The sequence below is a fragment of the Ursus americanus genome, chromosome 12 (genome assembly GCF_024610735.1).
Source record: "Ursus americanus isolate L20-20 chromosome 12, mUrsAme1.1.p, whole genome shotgun sequence".
NCBI classification, from domain to species: Eukaryota; Metazoa; Chordata; class Mammalia; order Carnivora; family Ursidae; genus Ursus; species Ursus americanus.
In genome coordinates this window covers 9,306,394-9,323,176 of record NC_142138.1, presented here as the reverse complement: position 1 = coordinate 9,323,176, position 16,783 = coordinate 9,306,394, and the positions used below count along the sequence as shown (strand labels likewise).

At 39.4% G+C, this 16,783-nt stretch overlaps 1 protein-coding gene across 4 annotated transcripts in view; it reads right to left on the bottom strand.

The window, feature by feature from the left end:
* The window catches only part of OSBPL9 (oxysterol binding protein like 9), a 175,925-nt gene that overhangs the window by 125,913 nt on the left and 33,229 nt on the right, over positions 1-16,783 (bottom strand). For all 4 annotated transcript variants that reach the window (XM_045799562.2, XM_045799563.2, XM_045799560.2 and 1 more), the window contains exon 2: positions 11,092-11,142. In XM_045799562.2, coding sequence (XP_045655518.2) covers positions 11,092-11,142 — 51 coding nt within the window. The remainder of the gene's footprint in view (positions 1-11,091; positions 11,143-16,783) is intronic.

The following is a 16,783-nucleotide window of genomic DNA, read 5'->3' as shown; positions in this document are numbered from 1 at the left end:
AGCATGGGGCTTGAACTCACAACCCTGACATCAAGGGTTGCATGCTCTACCCACTGAGCCAGACAGGCGCCCCTTGCTGTTTCTAGAAATTATACCACACCACTGGCTCATACTGTGTTTAAGATAACTTCGATAGTTCTTTTGTATGTAAACTATAGTAAAGGCAAATTCTACAACATTTATTATTTTTATAATATACCAAATCAACACTAAGCATTTTTTGAGTACCTACTTAACTATGTACCAGGCACTGTGACAGTGTATGGAAACTCACTGAGTACAGAAAACAGAAAAAATAACATGTAACAAACACCATGCAATAAGTGCTTTCATGGATGTAAGTGGCAATGTTATGAAAAAATAGGGCAAAGTCTGTTAGAAGGATGTGGATGAGTAATGCTACACAGAAGAAGGAACATTTGAAAAGTCTTTAAAAGATGAGCTCACCAGGTAAGAGCACAGAATTTCTGACATAAGGAAAAAATATATTAGGATAGCAGGAGCAATGAGGAATGAAGAAACACAGTGAGGGAACACAAAGAAGTATAGTGTGTTGGAACACAGTCTGGGATAGATGAGGAAGTGGGGAGAGATCTGTGGCACAAGTCAATGATAGCTCATTAAGCTCACTTGGAATCTAGAGGATAAATGCATTATCTATCATCATCATCATCATCATCATCCATACCAGTTACCATTTATTAGATATGAACTATGTGCCAAACCCTGTGCATACATAATTGCTAAGCCTTACAACAATCCTGCAAGTTACAGGTTATCTTCACAGTGCTCAAGAAATTTGCCCAATGGCACAGAGTCAGTAAGGGGTAGAGCTGAGTGAGATTCAACCCCAGCTGTCTTGATTCGTTCTACTACACTAGTGGTCCCAAACTTGGCTGCACAACAAAAATCACAAAACAAAATCTGTTTTTAAAAAAAATAGGTTCTAGACCCTATTCTGAAACAGAGTATCTAGAGAGTAGAACCTGGGAACCTAATTACAAACTCTCCAAATAATTCATAAATAGGAAGCCAAATGGAGTCAAACTTTTTGAAAATGCTACTAAGATTCTTAAAACAGACACACATACACACACAACTAATTAACAGCTTCCATCTATGCGCCAGGTGCCCAGTCCTCACAAAATTCTGCAAGGGTATTATAATCTCCACTTGAAAGAGAAAACTCAAACTCAGGAAGCTTACAGATAACTTCCCTCTTCCAGTCAACAAGGGCAAAAATAAGACTCAAACACAGGTATGTCTGGTTCTTCTCTGTCATGCTGTGTGTGGTAAGCAGAATTTAAAAAAATTACCCCTATATAATTTCTTTCCCTTTTGGTGTGGGTGGAAACCTATGAATCTGATGAGATATCTCTGAAGTGATTATATTATAGAATGAGTTATCACTGGAGTGATTATGGCAAAAGGGAGATTATCTGGTGGGTGTAACGTAATCACATGAGGCCTTTTAAAAAGCAGTGTTTTCTGCAGCTGGTAGCAGAATGGGAAATTAGATTCAAAGCACTAGAAGGATTCAATGCATATTCCCTGCTGCCTTGAAGAAGGGAAGGGTCACATGACAAAGAAAAGCTACAGCTTTTAGAAGCTGAGAGAGGAACCCAGCTGACAGCAAGAAAATAAGAACCTCAGTCCTACAGTCAAAAGGAACTGCATTCTGCCAATAACCCGAATGACCTTGGAACAGATTCTCCCTTAGATTCTTCCTCAGAGCCTCCAGAGAAGAGCCCAGACCAGTCAATACCTTGATTTTCATGGTGGTGAGACTTTAAGCAGAGAATGCTTTTGAAAGGTCTGGTCTACAGAACTGTGAGATAATAAACAGGTAAAGGTCTGGTTTTTTGTTTTGTTTTGTTTCGAGGGGGAGGTTTTTTAATTGTGGTAAAATACACAGAAGACTTACCACTTAAACATTTTTTTAAGTGTTCAATTTAGTGGCATTAAGTCCATTCACACTGTTGTGCAACCATCACCCATGTCCATCTCCAGAACTTTTTAATCTTCCCACACTAAAACTATGTACCCATTAAACACTAACTCTCCAATCTCCCTTCCCTCCAACCCCTGGAAACTACCATTGTCCATAAATTTGACTACTCTAGGTACTGCATATAAGTAGAATCATACAGTATTTATCTTTTTGTGACTGGCTTATTTCACTTAGTATAATGTCCTCAAGTTTCATCCATGTTGTAGCATGTGTCAGAATTTCCTTCCTTTTTACGACTAAATAATACTCCACTGTATGTACATACCACACTTTGCTTATCCATTCATCCACTGAATGAATACTGAATTGCTTCTACTTCTAGGCTACTATGAGTAATGCTACTATTTAAATATCTGTTTGAGTCTGCTTTCAATTGTTTTTGGATATATATAAAATCAGTGTTGTTTTAAGTCAATTCCTAATCTTGAAAACTGGGTAAGTAAAACAAAGTAATCAAGCATTTATCCTGTTTATTTGATCTGTAGCACTGGGTAACCAAATTCATGAAGAGAACTCCTTACAAAATACTTCTGATAAAAATTAGAACAAAATGATGAAATATCATAAATTTGCAACCCCCAAATTAGTTGATGAATCTAGGTACTGAACATCAGTAGCTGCTAACATCAGTAAGGAGCAAAAACCAAACCTTATATACCTCCTGATAAAAGAACACACCACTACCTACAGCCTTACCGAAGGGATCAAACCTGAGTCTTATCTAGTCTCTGCAACCAGTTGCCAATTTGCAGGAAAAGCAGAGGGCAGAAGAGTATGCAGAATTACAGCTGTGTGCAATCAGTGAATTCTATAGTATGGAAAACTCCTACAGGTCAAAGGGTCTGGATTCTTCAATAGATAAATTACAAACGAGATGTATCAAGTTAAAAAGAAGGGCAAGACAAAAATATAGAATTCAGAAATATAAATCCAAGGAGTGATTACTATAGAATAGTAGTTACTTTAAGAGACAGGGAGGGGCCAATAATTAAATGAGGCACATAAAGAGGCTTCCAGGGTAGCTGCTAAAATTCTATTTCTTTTTTTTTTTTTTTTAAGATTGTATTTATTTATTTGACAGAGATACAGACAGCCAGCGAGAGAGGGAACACAAGCAGGGGGAGTGTGAAAGGAAGAAGCAGGCTCATAGCGGAGGAGTCTGATGTGGGGCTCGATCCCATAACGCCGGGATCACGCCCTGAGCCGAAGGCAGACGCTTAACCACTGTGCCACCCAGGCGCCCCTAAAATTCTATTTCTTTACCTGGCTGGTAGTCACAAGGGTTAATAATTGAGTTATATTTAAAAGAAAAAAAAAACACAGTGCATTAAATGTAACAATGAGACAGTGGCCCAAACCCAGACTGAATTCAATTTAAGAGCTGTCTCAATACAGCTCTGCCAGAGTCTCACTACTTAGCTATCTCAAGCCAAGAAAGCAGTTAATATCAGACTGAGTGGTGACTAAGGTCAGTAACAAATGCTTAGAAAAGCAATAAAACTGAGACGACAAAAATGAAACCAATGGAAAGAAAAAAAAAGAACAGTAAACAGTGTAATAAGTTTAATTTTTAAATATCTATATCCTATCACATATACAGCACCTGCTCAAAATAAGCCTGTGTCATTTCCATCCTGCAAATACACCATACTTACTTCTATCTCAGCATGAGAATTTTTCCATTAGATTTTTGTCTCTGGGTTCCCATTCATGATGGCAACGTAGGAAGATCCTGAACTCATCTCCTCCCATAAACATACTGAGTCTACAATTACACATGACAATTTTCTCTTACAAAAAAAACCTTAAAGGCTGGTCGAGTGACAACTACAAATGCAGTAAACAAGAGGAAAACTACATCAAAGTGGGTAGGAGAGGCTGAGATACAATTTCACCATAAACCATACTCCAGGCACAGCATCCCACAACCGGGAGAGAACTCAAAACCCAGAACTTCCATCAGGCATCCCAACTTTTAAGGGAGACAAAACATCTTTGAAAATCAACTAGGCTTGCATCTGGAGACCCACAAGACCCCAGGGAGCTGGGAAACAGCTCTTAAAGGGCTCAGGTGCTCTGACTCACCCACCACAAGGCCCAGCTCACAGACAACTGATCACACCCAGACTAAAAGTCAAGGAGGCCCACCTGCTTATATTAAAGTGTCAGCCTTACAGGCAGACACCTAATTTAACACACACATCTGAGAGCCTCCTAGAACACTCGTCAAGGATAGAAACTGCACACTCTCCCTTTGCTATGCTCCAGAGCACCAATATTTCCTGGAAGGGAGCTTTCACATGTGTCTACTACTCCCATACCCACTGCCCCAATTCTGGGGGCTACTGCCTAAGAGATGCCTCTTGATCTGGAGGCCAGGGGAGCTTGCATTCCTGGTCCCATGGAAGTGCAATAATCAGTGTCACCAAGAAGGGAGATTATACTCATCTGGTGCCCTAATTTTTGCAATTGCTACCAGGGGACCCCTCTATATCACCTGGCTTTGGTGACCAGTGGGGCTTACTTACACTTGCAGGTCTGTAACCAACAGAGAAAAAAAATTCTTTCTTTTTTTAATTAAAGATTTTATTTATTTATTTTAGAAAGAGTGTGAGTGAGCACAAGTAGGAGAAGGGGCAGAGTGAGAGGGGGAGAGAGAATCTTAGACTCCATCCTGAGCGTGGAGCCCAATGTGGGGCTTGATCCCACAATCCTGAGATTGTGACCTGAGCCAAAATCAAGAGTCAGTGGCTTAACTGACTGAGCCACCCAGGTGCCACCAACAGAGAAAAAATTCTTCAACAGCTACCACCCAGGGGACAACAAGAGGCAACAGACCCAGGAGCCCAGTCTTTCTGTGAAGGCAACCTACTAGCTAAACATCATGACTACAGCCTGAGGGACAAGCTTCTAATTAAACATGCAACTTGGGGCCAACTGTAATCCTTTCCAGAGACCTTGGAAGGTGGGTGCTACCTTCACATTCACCCTCTGCCATACCCCAGAGCACCTGTCCTGGTTTTTATGCCTAGAACCCCAAATTTCCTGGCTGTTGCCCAGAGGATGTCCTTAATCACCCAGCTCTGGTAGCCAGGGTGAGTTGCACTGCTGGGTTCCACAAGACTGTGGTAATAGAAGAGATGCTTCTTGGCAAGCTACTACTACACAAACAGCAGACTGACGCACATTCCCCAGTCCTTCTCTGAAGGGAGCCCCTTAGCTTGTCTGGTACCTTTGACCTGAGGGGCAGGCTTCACATTTGGCACACATTTAGTGCCCTATGGAGCTGCTCTAACGAACACAGGCTGTGGACACTATCTTGGCCCTCTTCCTTGCTCCAGCTTCTGGTATCACCCAAAAAAGAGCTCTTACACACACCTGCAGCCCCAATTCCTGCATGACTGCCATCCAGGGGACACCTCCAGATGGCCTGGCTCTGATGGCCAGTGGGGCTTACATTTGCAGTCCCACAGGACTGTATATAATTGCATACATTTAAAAGCTGATGCTCCGGGGTCTGGCTTCCAGTCAGTTTGAATCTAGGTGCTGAGATCCTCCCCTTTGTGACACTGACAAGTCTTGGCACATCCTCAACTTTTGGGAGCTATTACAAATATAACAGACTGCTTGGACAAGCACAAAGGTTTGAGAGACAACCAAGAGCTGAGGTAGGGTTGAATGACAAGGTTCACCTCCTACAGGAGGCCACTTCTTCAAGTCTGGGAGAGGTGGGTGTTTTATCTACTGTACAGAAACCAACAGAGAGAGTCACACAAAATGAAGAAACAGAGGCATATGTTCCAAATGAAAGCCCAAGATAAAACCTCAGGAAAAAAAACCATGAAACAGAGACAAGTAATGTACCTGATTAAGAATTCAAATCAATGGTCATAAAGATGCTCACCAAACTGGGAGAAGAATGGGTAAACATAGTGAGAACTTAAAGAAATGGAAAATATAAAAAGGTACCAAAAGAAGTCACACCACTAAAGAATACAATAACTGAACTGAAAAATATACTAAAGGGGTTCAACAGCAGACTAGATGAAGCAGAAGAAAAGATCAGTCAACTTGAAGACAAGTCAGTGGAACTCAATCAGAACAGCATAAGGAAAAAAAGAATGAAAAAAGTGAAGACAGCTTAAGGGACTTATGCAACAACATCAAATAAAGTAACATTCACATCATGGGGCTCCCAGAAGAAGAGAGAAAAAGCGTCAGGAATCTTATCTGAAGGAATAATGGGTGAAAATTTCCCTTACCTGGGGAAGGAAACACATAGCCATGTCCAGGAAGTACAGAGAATCCCAAGTAAGAGGAACCCAAAGAGAGCCACACCAAAACACATTATAATTAAAATGTCAGAAGTCAGGGAAACCTGGGCAGCTCAGTCAGTTAAGTGTCTGCCTTCAGTTCAGGTCATGATCTGAGGGTCCTGGAATCGAGTCCCACATTGGGCTCCCTGCTCAGCAGGGAGTCTGCTTCTTCCTCTCCCTCTGCTGCTCCCCCTGCTCATGTTCTTCCTCTCTCTCAAATAAATAACATATTTTTAAAAATAAAAATAAATAAAATATAAGAAGTTAAAGACAGAATCTTAATAAAAAAAAAAACAACCTTGTGATATAGCAGAGAACCCACATAAGACCATGAGCTCATTTTTCAGCAGAAACTTCACATGTCAGAAGGGAGTGAATTGTCATATGTAAAGTGCTGAAAGAAAAAACTTCCAACTAAGAACTGTACCCAGCAAAGTTATCATTCAAAAGTGAAGGAGAGTTTTCCAGACAAGTAAAAGATAAAGGAGTTCATCACTAAACCAGCCTTTTAAGAATTGTTAAAGTGACATCTTAAAGCTGGAAAGGAAAGGCACTAACAAGAAAACATGTGGAAGTAAAAATCTCATGCATAAGGCAAACACATAGTAAAGGAGATGGATTAACCACTTTTAAAGCTAGTATAACGGTTACAAGACAAAAGTAGTAAAACTATTAATACAAAAATTAGTTAAACACAAAAAGATGTAAAATATGACATCAAAAATATAAAACTTGGTGGGGATAACAAAAAATACAGTTTTTACAATGCATTCAAATTTAAAGTTCCTATCAACTTAAAATACACTGTTACATATAAAAGCTGTAATGAACCTCATGGCAACCACAAAGCAAAAACCTATAATGAGAAAGGAATAATACTAAAGAGAGACATGAAACTACAAGGGTAGAGAGCAAGAGAAGAATAAAGAACAGAGAGGAACTACAGAAACCACCAGAAAACAACAAAATGGCAACAAATACATACTTATCAATAATTACTTTAAATATAAGTGAACTAAATTCTCCGATCAAAAGACAGAGTGGCTGGATGGATAAATGAAACTAGACTCCCTTATATGTCACCTGAAAGATACTTACTTCAGATCGAAGGACACACAGAGACCGAAAGTGAAGGGATAGAAAAGATATTCTGTACAAATGGAAACCAAAAGAAAACTGGTATAGCTATCCTTACATCAGACAAAATAAACTTTAAAACAAAAACTGTAATAAAAGACAAAAAAAGTTATTACATAATGATAAAGGGGTCAATCCAACAGGCCATAACATCTGTAAACATTTATGCACCCAACATGGGAGAAACAAAATATATGAAGCAAATATTAACAGGCCTAAAGGGAGACACTGCTAGCAATACAGTAATAGGAGGAGACTACAGTAATCCAGTTTCATCAATGGATGCATCATCCAGGCAGAAAATCAATAAGGAGGGGCGCCTGGGTGGCACAGCGGTTAAGCGTCTGCCTTCAGCTCAGGGCATGATCCCAGCGTTATGGGATCGAGCCCCACATCAGGCTCCTCTGCTATGAGGCTGCTTCTTCCTCTCCCACTCCCCCTGCTTGTGTTCCCTCTCTCGCTGGCTGTCTCTATCTCTGTCAAATAAATAAATAAAATCTTAAAAAAAAAAAAGAAAAAAAAAAGAAAATCAATAAGGAAACATCAGCCTTAAAAGACACATTAGACCAAATGGACTTAATAGATACAGAACATTTCACTGAAAAGCAGAATACAAATTCTGCTCAAGCACACATGCAACGTTCTCTAGGACTGATCATGTTAGATCACAAAACAAGTTGCTATACATTTAAGAAGACTAAAATATAAAGCATCTTCTCTGACCACAATGGTATGCAGCTAGAAATCAACGTGCAACATTGTGATTTATAAGAAATATATATTTGGTTATTCAAAAGACCAAAATATATTTCTCATATATATTTCATCTTCATCTACACTTTCGGCTCAAAGCTCCCAAAACCTTTGGAATTTCGTAAGAGTGATTAACGTCTTTTATTATGTTAATGGGGCAACTTTTGGAACCCACCTAAGGATGGGGGCTGGCTGGGGTGCCTGGGCGGCTCAGTTGGTTAAGCATCTGCCTTCAGCTCTGGTCATGATCTCAGGTTCCTGGGATCAAGCCCCACTTACAGCTCCCTGCTCAGCAGAGAGCCTGCTTCTCCCTTTCCCTCTGCCCCTCCCCCCACTTGTGCACATGCTCTCTCTCTCACTCAAATAAATAAAATCTTTTAGAAAGGGGGGGATGGGGGCTGGTTGCCAGGAGGACAGACCATGTGATTAGAGAGTTGGAACTTTTAGTCCTCCCCATCTCCAACCAAAGGTGAGGAGAGAGAGGTTGGAAGCTCAATCAGCTAACGGCCAAAGACTTAGTCCGTCATGACTATGCACTGAAGCTTCCATAAAAACCCAAAAATGACTGGGTTCAGAAAGGTTCCAAGTTAGTGAATACATGGAGATGGTGGGGGGGAGGGGGGAGAGTGGCATACCTAGAAAGGGCATGGAAGTATCACAGTAATTCTAGTTACCTTTCCCCCAATCTTATTTTGTATCTCTTCATCTGGCTGTTGATTCACATCCTTTATCATATCCTTTAGTAAACTGGTAAACATGTTTCCCTGAGTTCTGTGAGTTGCTCTAGCAAATTACTGAACTTAAGGAGGAGGCTGTTGGAACCTCCAATTTGTAGCTGGTCAATTAGAACACAGGTAATAGCCTGGGGCTTGCTGGTGGTGCCTGAAGTAACCGGTGGAGGGCAGGCTTGTAGAACTGGACTCTTAACCTGTGGTGATTTTTCAAACACATCAATCAACGAAATGGAACAGACAGCCCAGAAATAAACCCACACATACATGGTCAGTTAATTTATGACAAAGGAGCCAAGAACATACAATGAGAAAAGAATAATCTCTTCAATAAACGGTGTTGGGAAAACTGGACAACCAAATGCAAGAGTGAAAGTAGACCATTATCTTACACCATACCCAAAAATTAACTCAAAATGGATTAAAGACTTGAACACAAGACCTGAAACCTTTAATAAAACTCAGAGAAAACACAAGCAGTAAGCTCCTTGACATTGTTCTGACTCCAAAAGCAAAGGCAACAAAAGCAAAAATAAACAAGTCGGATAACATTAAAGTAAAATCTTCTGCATACCAAAGGAAACCATCAACAAAATGAGAAGGCAACTTATTGAACAGAAGAAAATATCTGCAAATCACATATCAATAAGGTTAATATCCAAAATTTATAAAGAACCCACACACTCAACAGCAAAAAAAAACCCCAAACAACCCAATTTAAAAATGCGTAGAGGTTCAAACAGACATTTTTCCAATGGAGCCACAGAGATGGTCAATAGGCACGGGGCAAGATGTTCAGCATCGCTGATTACCAGGGAAATGCAAATCACACACACACACACCCCATAATATTATTCAGTCATAAAAATAAATGAAATTGGGCCATTTGTGACAACATGAATAGATCGTGAGGCCATTATGCTACGTGAAATAAGTCAGACAGAGAAAGACAAATACTATCTAACCTCTAAAACAACAACAACAACAGAAAAAAACCCACTCTCTATCACAGAGAACAGCCTGGTGGTTACCAGAAGATGGGGGTAGGGTAGGAGAAATGTTCACTGTTTGGGGTTTTTTTTAAGTTTCAATAAATTAGAAAAAAAAAAAGAATTTAGTTTCTTTCTCAGTTATTTCCCATTTCTGACAATTAGCTACTGTTAATAAGGCAATAAAGGTTTGCTAAATATAGTCACATCTTCAAAAGTAAACATGAGAAAAAGATGGCAGAAAGAAAGCAACAGGAGCCAGAAGACTAGACTACTAGAAGCTATCTACCTAGTTATGATAAAGGCAGACTCATCTTTAGATATAATGGAGTACTAGAAATTGTACACCCAACCATGTACTTTTTCTTGCCTCTGGCAATCTGGACAACGAAGGAAACTGACCAAGCAATTAAAAGCGGCATGAAGCAATAAGCCTGCACTGCCCAGTAAGGTAGCGACTACTAGCCTTACACGGTTAGTGGGTACCTGCTGTACAGCTAGTCTGAACTGAGATATACCATAAGTACAAAAGGCACACCAGATTTTGAAGACTCAATATAAAAAAAATAATGTAAAATATCTCATTAATAATTTTTTTACTGATTACATGCTGAAATAATAATATTCTGGATATATCGGCCTAAACAAAATATATTATTAAAATTAACTTCACCTGTTTCTTTTTCCTTTGTAAATGTGGCTACAACAAAATTTTATATATGTGGCCCACGTTATATTTCTATTGGACATCACTGCTTCATAGACCCTTATTAAATAGTGTTGAACGGGAAAAACAAAACAACTATAAGTAGGGATTTTTCAGAGTTTTTTCTACTGTTTGCTCTACTACCAACACTATAACTCATTTAATTCTAGCCCTGATCCCTGACTATAAAATAAGAGGTTAAAGAAAAAAATCAGTAGCTGCATTTAGTCATGGATACAACATTAAAACATTGACTAAAAGAACAGAGTTCTAGTCCTGGTTCTGTCACTGGCTAGCAGTTACGATGGAGAAATCATTTTTTTCTGAGCCTTGGCTGCTTATCCCAACAATTAAGTGAGAAAACTAAACTAAATTTAAACCTCCATGATTCCATCAAAATATTTTTTTCTGTCAAAATTGGTTTTCATAAAAATGAATAAATACTCACCCTGAGTCTAACACATCCTCTGCGAGAGCCTCTCATCATTTTGTCCTTGGACTAAAAGAAAAACAAAAACATTCAATGAATAAAAAATGAACAGACTATTTTTAGAATTATCTGCGGATAAAGAGAGGAAAATTACAGAAGTAATATCCCTCCATTCTTCATCCATATTCTCCATCCCCCTTCAACCCCACAACTCACTTAAAGATAGGAATTAGCAGTTTCAAATGAATATGTTTTTAAAGTGGTGGTGAGAATGTTGGTGCACTGCTGGTGCACTGTTGGTGGAAATGTAAACTGATGCAGCCACTATGGAAAAGAAAAGTTTCCTCAAAAAATTAAAAACACAAATACCATACGATCCAGTAATTCTACTTCTGGCTATTTACCCAAAGAAAATGAAAACACTACTTAGAAAAGATACATGCACCCCTAATGTTTACTGCATTATGTACAATAGCCAAGAAATGAGATCAGCCTAGTGTACCTCAATAGATGAATGGGTAAAGAAGATAAAGTGTGTGTGTATACACACACATACACACCGTGGAGTATTACTCAGCTACAACAAGAATGAAATCTTGCCATTTGTGACAACATGGATGGACCCACAGGGAATTGTGCTAAGTGAAATAAGTTGGACAGAGAAAGACAAATACCCTATGATTTCATTTATATGTGGAAGCTAAAAGATAAAACAAACAGAAACAGACTCATAAATACAGAGAACTGGTAGCTCCCAGAGAGGAGGAGGCTGGGGGATGGGAAAAATAGGTGAAGGGGATTAAGAGCTATAAACTTCCAGTTATAAAATAAATAAGTCATGGGGATGAAAAGTACAGCACAGAGAACATAGTCAATAATACTGTAAAAACTTTGTATGGTAACAGATGGTAACTGTACTTATTGTGATGAGAACTGAGTAATGTACATAAATGTTGAATCACTATGTTGTACACCTGAAACTAATATAATATTGAATGTCAACTATAAAAAAATGAAAACCTTTTATAGTCTCTACAAATAAACCTAATCATAGAATTTTGTGTGCCTTTAGTATAGTATATGTTACACTAATTTTAATTCCTTCTCACACCCCTTAACTCATATTTTAGTGTTTCTCATATTTTGGAGAGTTTGAGAATTACCTAGAGGGCTAAGAATCACCCAGAAGTTTAAGATTCACTCCCAGATGATTATGACTGAGGCAGATGGAGGACCACATTTTGAGAAACATTGCTTTATCTCTTTTCAATTTCCCAAAAGCGTCACATTTTTTTTTTGCCTCTAAGATTTCTCAGCCAATGTTCCTCAGCTTGGAATGTCCTTGACCCTGATTTTTTGCCTTGTGTCACTCATCAACACCTTACCTTACCTGTGATTTCGATTCCCATTCTTCTCCCAGAGTCTTGTTTAACTCACCCATAAGATTGCATATTCCCTAGGGAGTAGGAATTCTGACTTCCACTTCAGAACAGTGTCTGGCACACATCAGATGCTCAAAAAGTATTTACTAATGAAATGTTTCTTACCCTGTAAGTCTCCCTTACTAGACTGGGCTGAGCAAAGGCTAGTTCTGCATAATAAGCCTTATGCTGATATTCAGTAAATAGTCCTAAGATTAAATTTAGTCATGTGTAATAAAATAAAGTGAATCCTCAAATATAATCAAAGTTTCAAAAATATTAATTACCTCAACAAACTGATATTTTTCTGTACTCCCCTATGCAAGAAAGAAAGAAAATAAGCCAACATCATGAAATTATGTTTTAAAGAAAATTGTCCCACTGTAAGCCATGGATGCCCTACATCCAACGTACTGAGCAACAGGCAAACTTCCAGTTATAAGATGACCACAAAGGATTTAACGTACAGCATTTTCTATAGTTAACAACACTATATTGTATACTTGAAAGTTACAAATAGAGTAAATCTTAAAAGTTCTCACCACAAAAAAAAAGAAAAGTTAACTATGGGAGGTCTGGCTTATGTTAACTAACCTTACTGTAGTTATCATTTTGCACTGTGGATATATGTATATCAAATTATTACACTGTATACCTTAAACTTACGCAATGTTATAATCAATTATATCTCAAAAAAACTGGAAAAAATATTTCTCGGGGATATTTGTACATCTATATATAAAGATCTGCCTTATCCCTTTCATTGCCTGCAGTACTTTCTATGAATATAGCCTATGCCATTTTTTCATTGATTCTAAACTTACAAACGTAACAATATTACAATGATAAATCAAAGTTGATTCTTAGAAAAAGTACTGAGCCATAGGAATTCACGTTCAAAAATGATTATTTTAAACAAATGATTTTGAAGGGACAGAAGACAGTCTTCTTTATTCCACTTAAAATACAAGATTCATACATTTTATTTAAAAATTCTCACTACAAAGCACAGCCATAAGAGTTCTTTACTAACAATACAGCTAGCAAAAACACAGTTAATAAAAACATTCCCTAAGCATTTAATAGTCCTTTACCATACCCTAGACTTATCCTCAAAAGTGTCAAGGCATACATAAAAATAATAATTAGGTTTGAAAATACCCAATGAGAGAATACAAATCAAAGTAAGAACCAACACACTCATCCTTAATTCCTCTGCCACTTTTTTTTTTAAGATTTTATTTATTTATTTGACAGAGAGAGAGGCAGCGAGAGAGGGAACACAAGGAAGGGGAACGGGAGAGGGAGAAGCAGGCCTCCCACTGAGCAGGGAGCCCGATGCAGGGCTCGATCCCAGAACGCTAGGATCATGACCCGAGCAGAAGGCAGACAATGACTGAGCCACCCAGGCGGCCCATTCCTCTACCACTTTTAAAAATATGGCTACAGTGAAAAGGAAAAGAGTAAGACAGACCCATTAATAATGGTACCATTATTAGGGTTATGAATTAGAAAACACTGAAAGAAATAAGTGAAAATAATTAAAACAAATATAACCAGAAAACAATCAGACAATTCCAGAATGTGGAACATCCTACAAAATAATTGGCCTAGATTCTTTAAAAAAAAGTCCTAAAAATAAAAAAACAAAAAACAACAAAAAAAGACTAGCATGTAAATAATTATAATACAATGAAAAATAAGTTACATTAATATAGGTACAAAGTGGTATGAGTCACAGAAGGCTCCCTGCTGTGGAAAAAGATCAGTGAAGACAATACTGAAGTGACCGGGTTTCAGGTTTCAATCTGGGACTTGAAAAGAAAAAAAAGAAAAGAGGGGAAGTAGGAAGAACAGGGCATTCCAATCCAAGGGAGCACCACCAGCCAAGGCACAGGTACAGAAAACTACACACAGGGACGCCTGGGTGGCTCAGTCCTTAAGCGTCTGCCTTCGGCTCAGGGCGTGATCCTGGCCTTCTGGGATCGAGCCCCGCATCGGGCTCCTCCACTTGGAGCCTGCTTCTCCCTCTCCCCCTCCCCCTGCTTGTGTTCCCTCTCTCACTGGCTGTCTCTCTCTCCGTCAAATAAATAAATAAAATCTTAAAAAAAAAAAAACACAACTACACACAAACTATTCATAGAAGGAGAGCAGATTAATAGACCCAAGCACAGAGTGCAAAGAGGAACGTGGAGAGAGCCGATGCTAAAAAGGAGGTATGGACACCAGATCCTGAAGAGTTTGAAAAAAATATTGAGTAGTTAAGGAAATCAAACTTTATTCAATAGTTAACGGATAGCTACTGAGGATTTTTTAGGAGGGTAATAACATTCTCAAAGGTGTGTTTTAGAAAAGTAACACTTTAGTATGAGAACTTGGGCAAAAGAATAATAGTGACATTAATAATAGCAGCAGCAACAGTAGATTCTCACTTACTGATGCCCTCTGTGTGATAAGCACTTTACAGTAAACCTTGCAAGATTTGACATGGTAAGAATTATTCACGTATTATAAATGAAAGTGACACCAGGGAGATCAAGTAAGTATTCAACATTCCACACATAAAATGTAACACAGTTTGACACAGCAGGCACAATTTAGAATGGCTGCCCTGCGAATCATTCCCCCAAACCATCATCTGCTCTGCTAGCCTGGAATCCTCTTCCACAATGGCACAGGGTCTTCTCATTCTCTCTCCACTCAGCTCTGACACGCACCACAGGGAAGCTGATGTGATTAAGTCCCCAAACATAGTGAGTACTGAAGGGGTGGTGTCACAGGACCCACTACCACACAAGGCAGAATAGAGTCCTTCCCCCAGAAGTTTTTCTACTGGAGCTGAAGGAAGAGCTCTTCCTATCTGTTCTTGAAGCTATGAAGTATAGTTGCCATGAGACATGTGCCTTCTACGTGAAGAAAGCAATAAATAAAGCGTACACAGTGAGATGAGAGGTGGAGAGTCCTAGCTGCCAGTGTCCAGCTACACCCTGGCCTGAGGCAAACCTGCTTAAGCAAACGCCACTCACTGAATATCAGGGGTTTTTTAAACAAATACAAGTAGCTTCTGCCAATGAGAAAAAGGTAGGGCCAGCAACCCCACTCCAGTAATCTTCCTTCCAGGTGTTATTTTACCAATGTTCTGAGACCTGCCAACAAATTTTTAGCAGGTTGGAACAGTCACACAACCTATAACTTAAATGAGGGGCGCCTGGGTGGCTCAGTCAGTTAAGCGTCTGCCTTTGGCTCGGGTCATATCTCAGGGTCCTGGGATCGAGCCCCTCCTTATCAGGCTCCCTGCTCAGTGGGGAGTCTGCTTCTTCCTTTCCCTCTGCCCCTTCCCCGCCTCTCCATTCATGTGTGTGTGTGCCCATGTGCATGCACTCCCTCTCGCTCAAATAAAATCTTAAAAAAAAATAAACCAAAAACCTGTAACTTAGATGAGATCCCTCTTTCTGCCTCCAGGTACAAGGACAAGCACCTCAAGAAAGGATCACTCTGAAATGGATGCTAAAAGAGCCAGTCTTTTAGGCTGGATAAGGATCCCCCATGAAGTGGGGAGATACACAGCTGATATGTTCTACTCCCTAAAGGGCTCCAGGACTAGCAAAGACTTTTGGGTTCTGTGGTTGCATTTGCTGGTTTCTCATATTTATTAACACAAGAGCAGTGGGTCCTGTTACAACAAGCCATGCAATCAAAAATTATTTTTAAGGGGCACCTGGGTGGCGCAGTTAAGTGTCCAACTCTTGATTTCAGCTCAGGTCATGATCTCAGGGTGGTGAGACAGAGGCCCTTATCAGGCTCTTTGCTCAGCACTGAGTCTGCCTGAGATTCTCTCTCCTTCTCCCTCTGCCCCTCCACTGTGTGCTCTCCCTCTCTCAAAATAAACAAATAAATCTTTTTAAAATTATTTTGAATAATCCTAGGCTAATCAGCTAACCCCAAGGTATTGATTCAGATTATAATTCATATTAAAATTTCAACATAAATTACCACAAATACAATATAATGCTGCCTGTAATAGACTACATGTCCCCCAATATCCATTCTCCTTTCTTCTTCCTTTCAGTAATAAAATCCTCCACCCCAAGTTTTAACTGCATACATGGCTCTCCTGTTAGATATTACATTCCCAGCCTCCTTTTCAGTTAGATATAAGCTATTCATCTATATACTGGCCAGTGGGCTATGAATGGAAGCAATGTATGCAACACTTTGTGCCTTTAAAAGAAAACTGCTTGGGGGCGCCTGGGTGGCACAGCGGTTAAGCGTCTGCCTTCGGCTCAGGG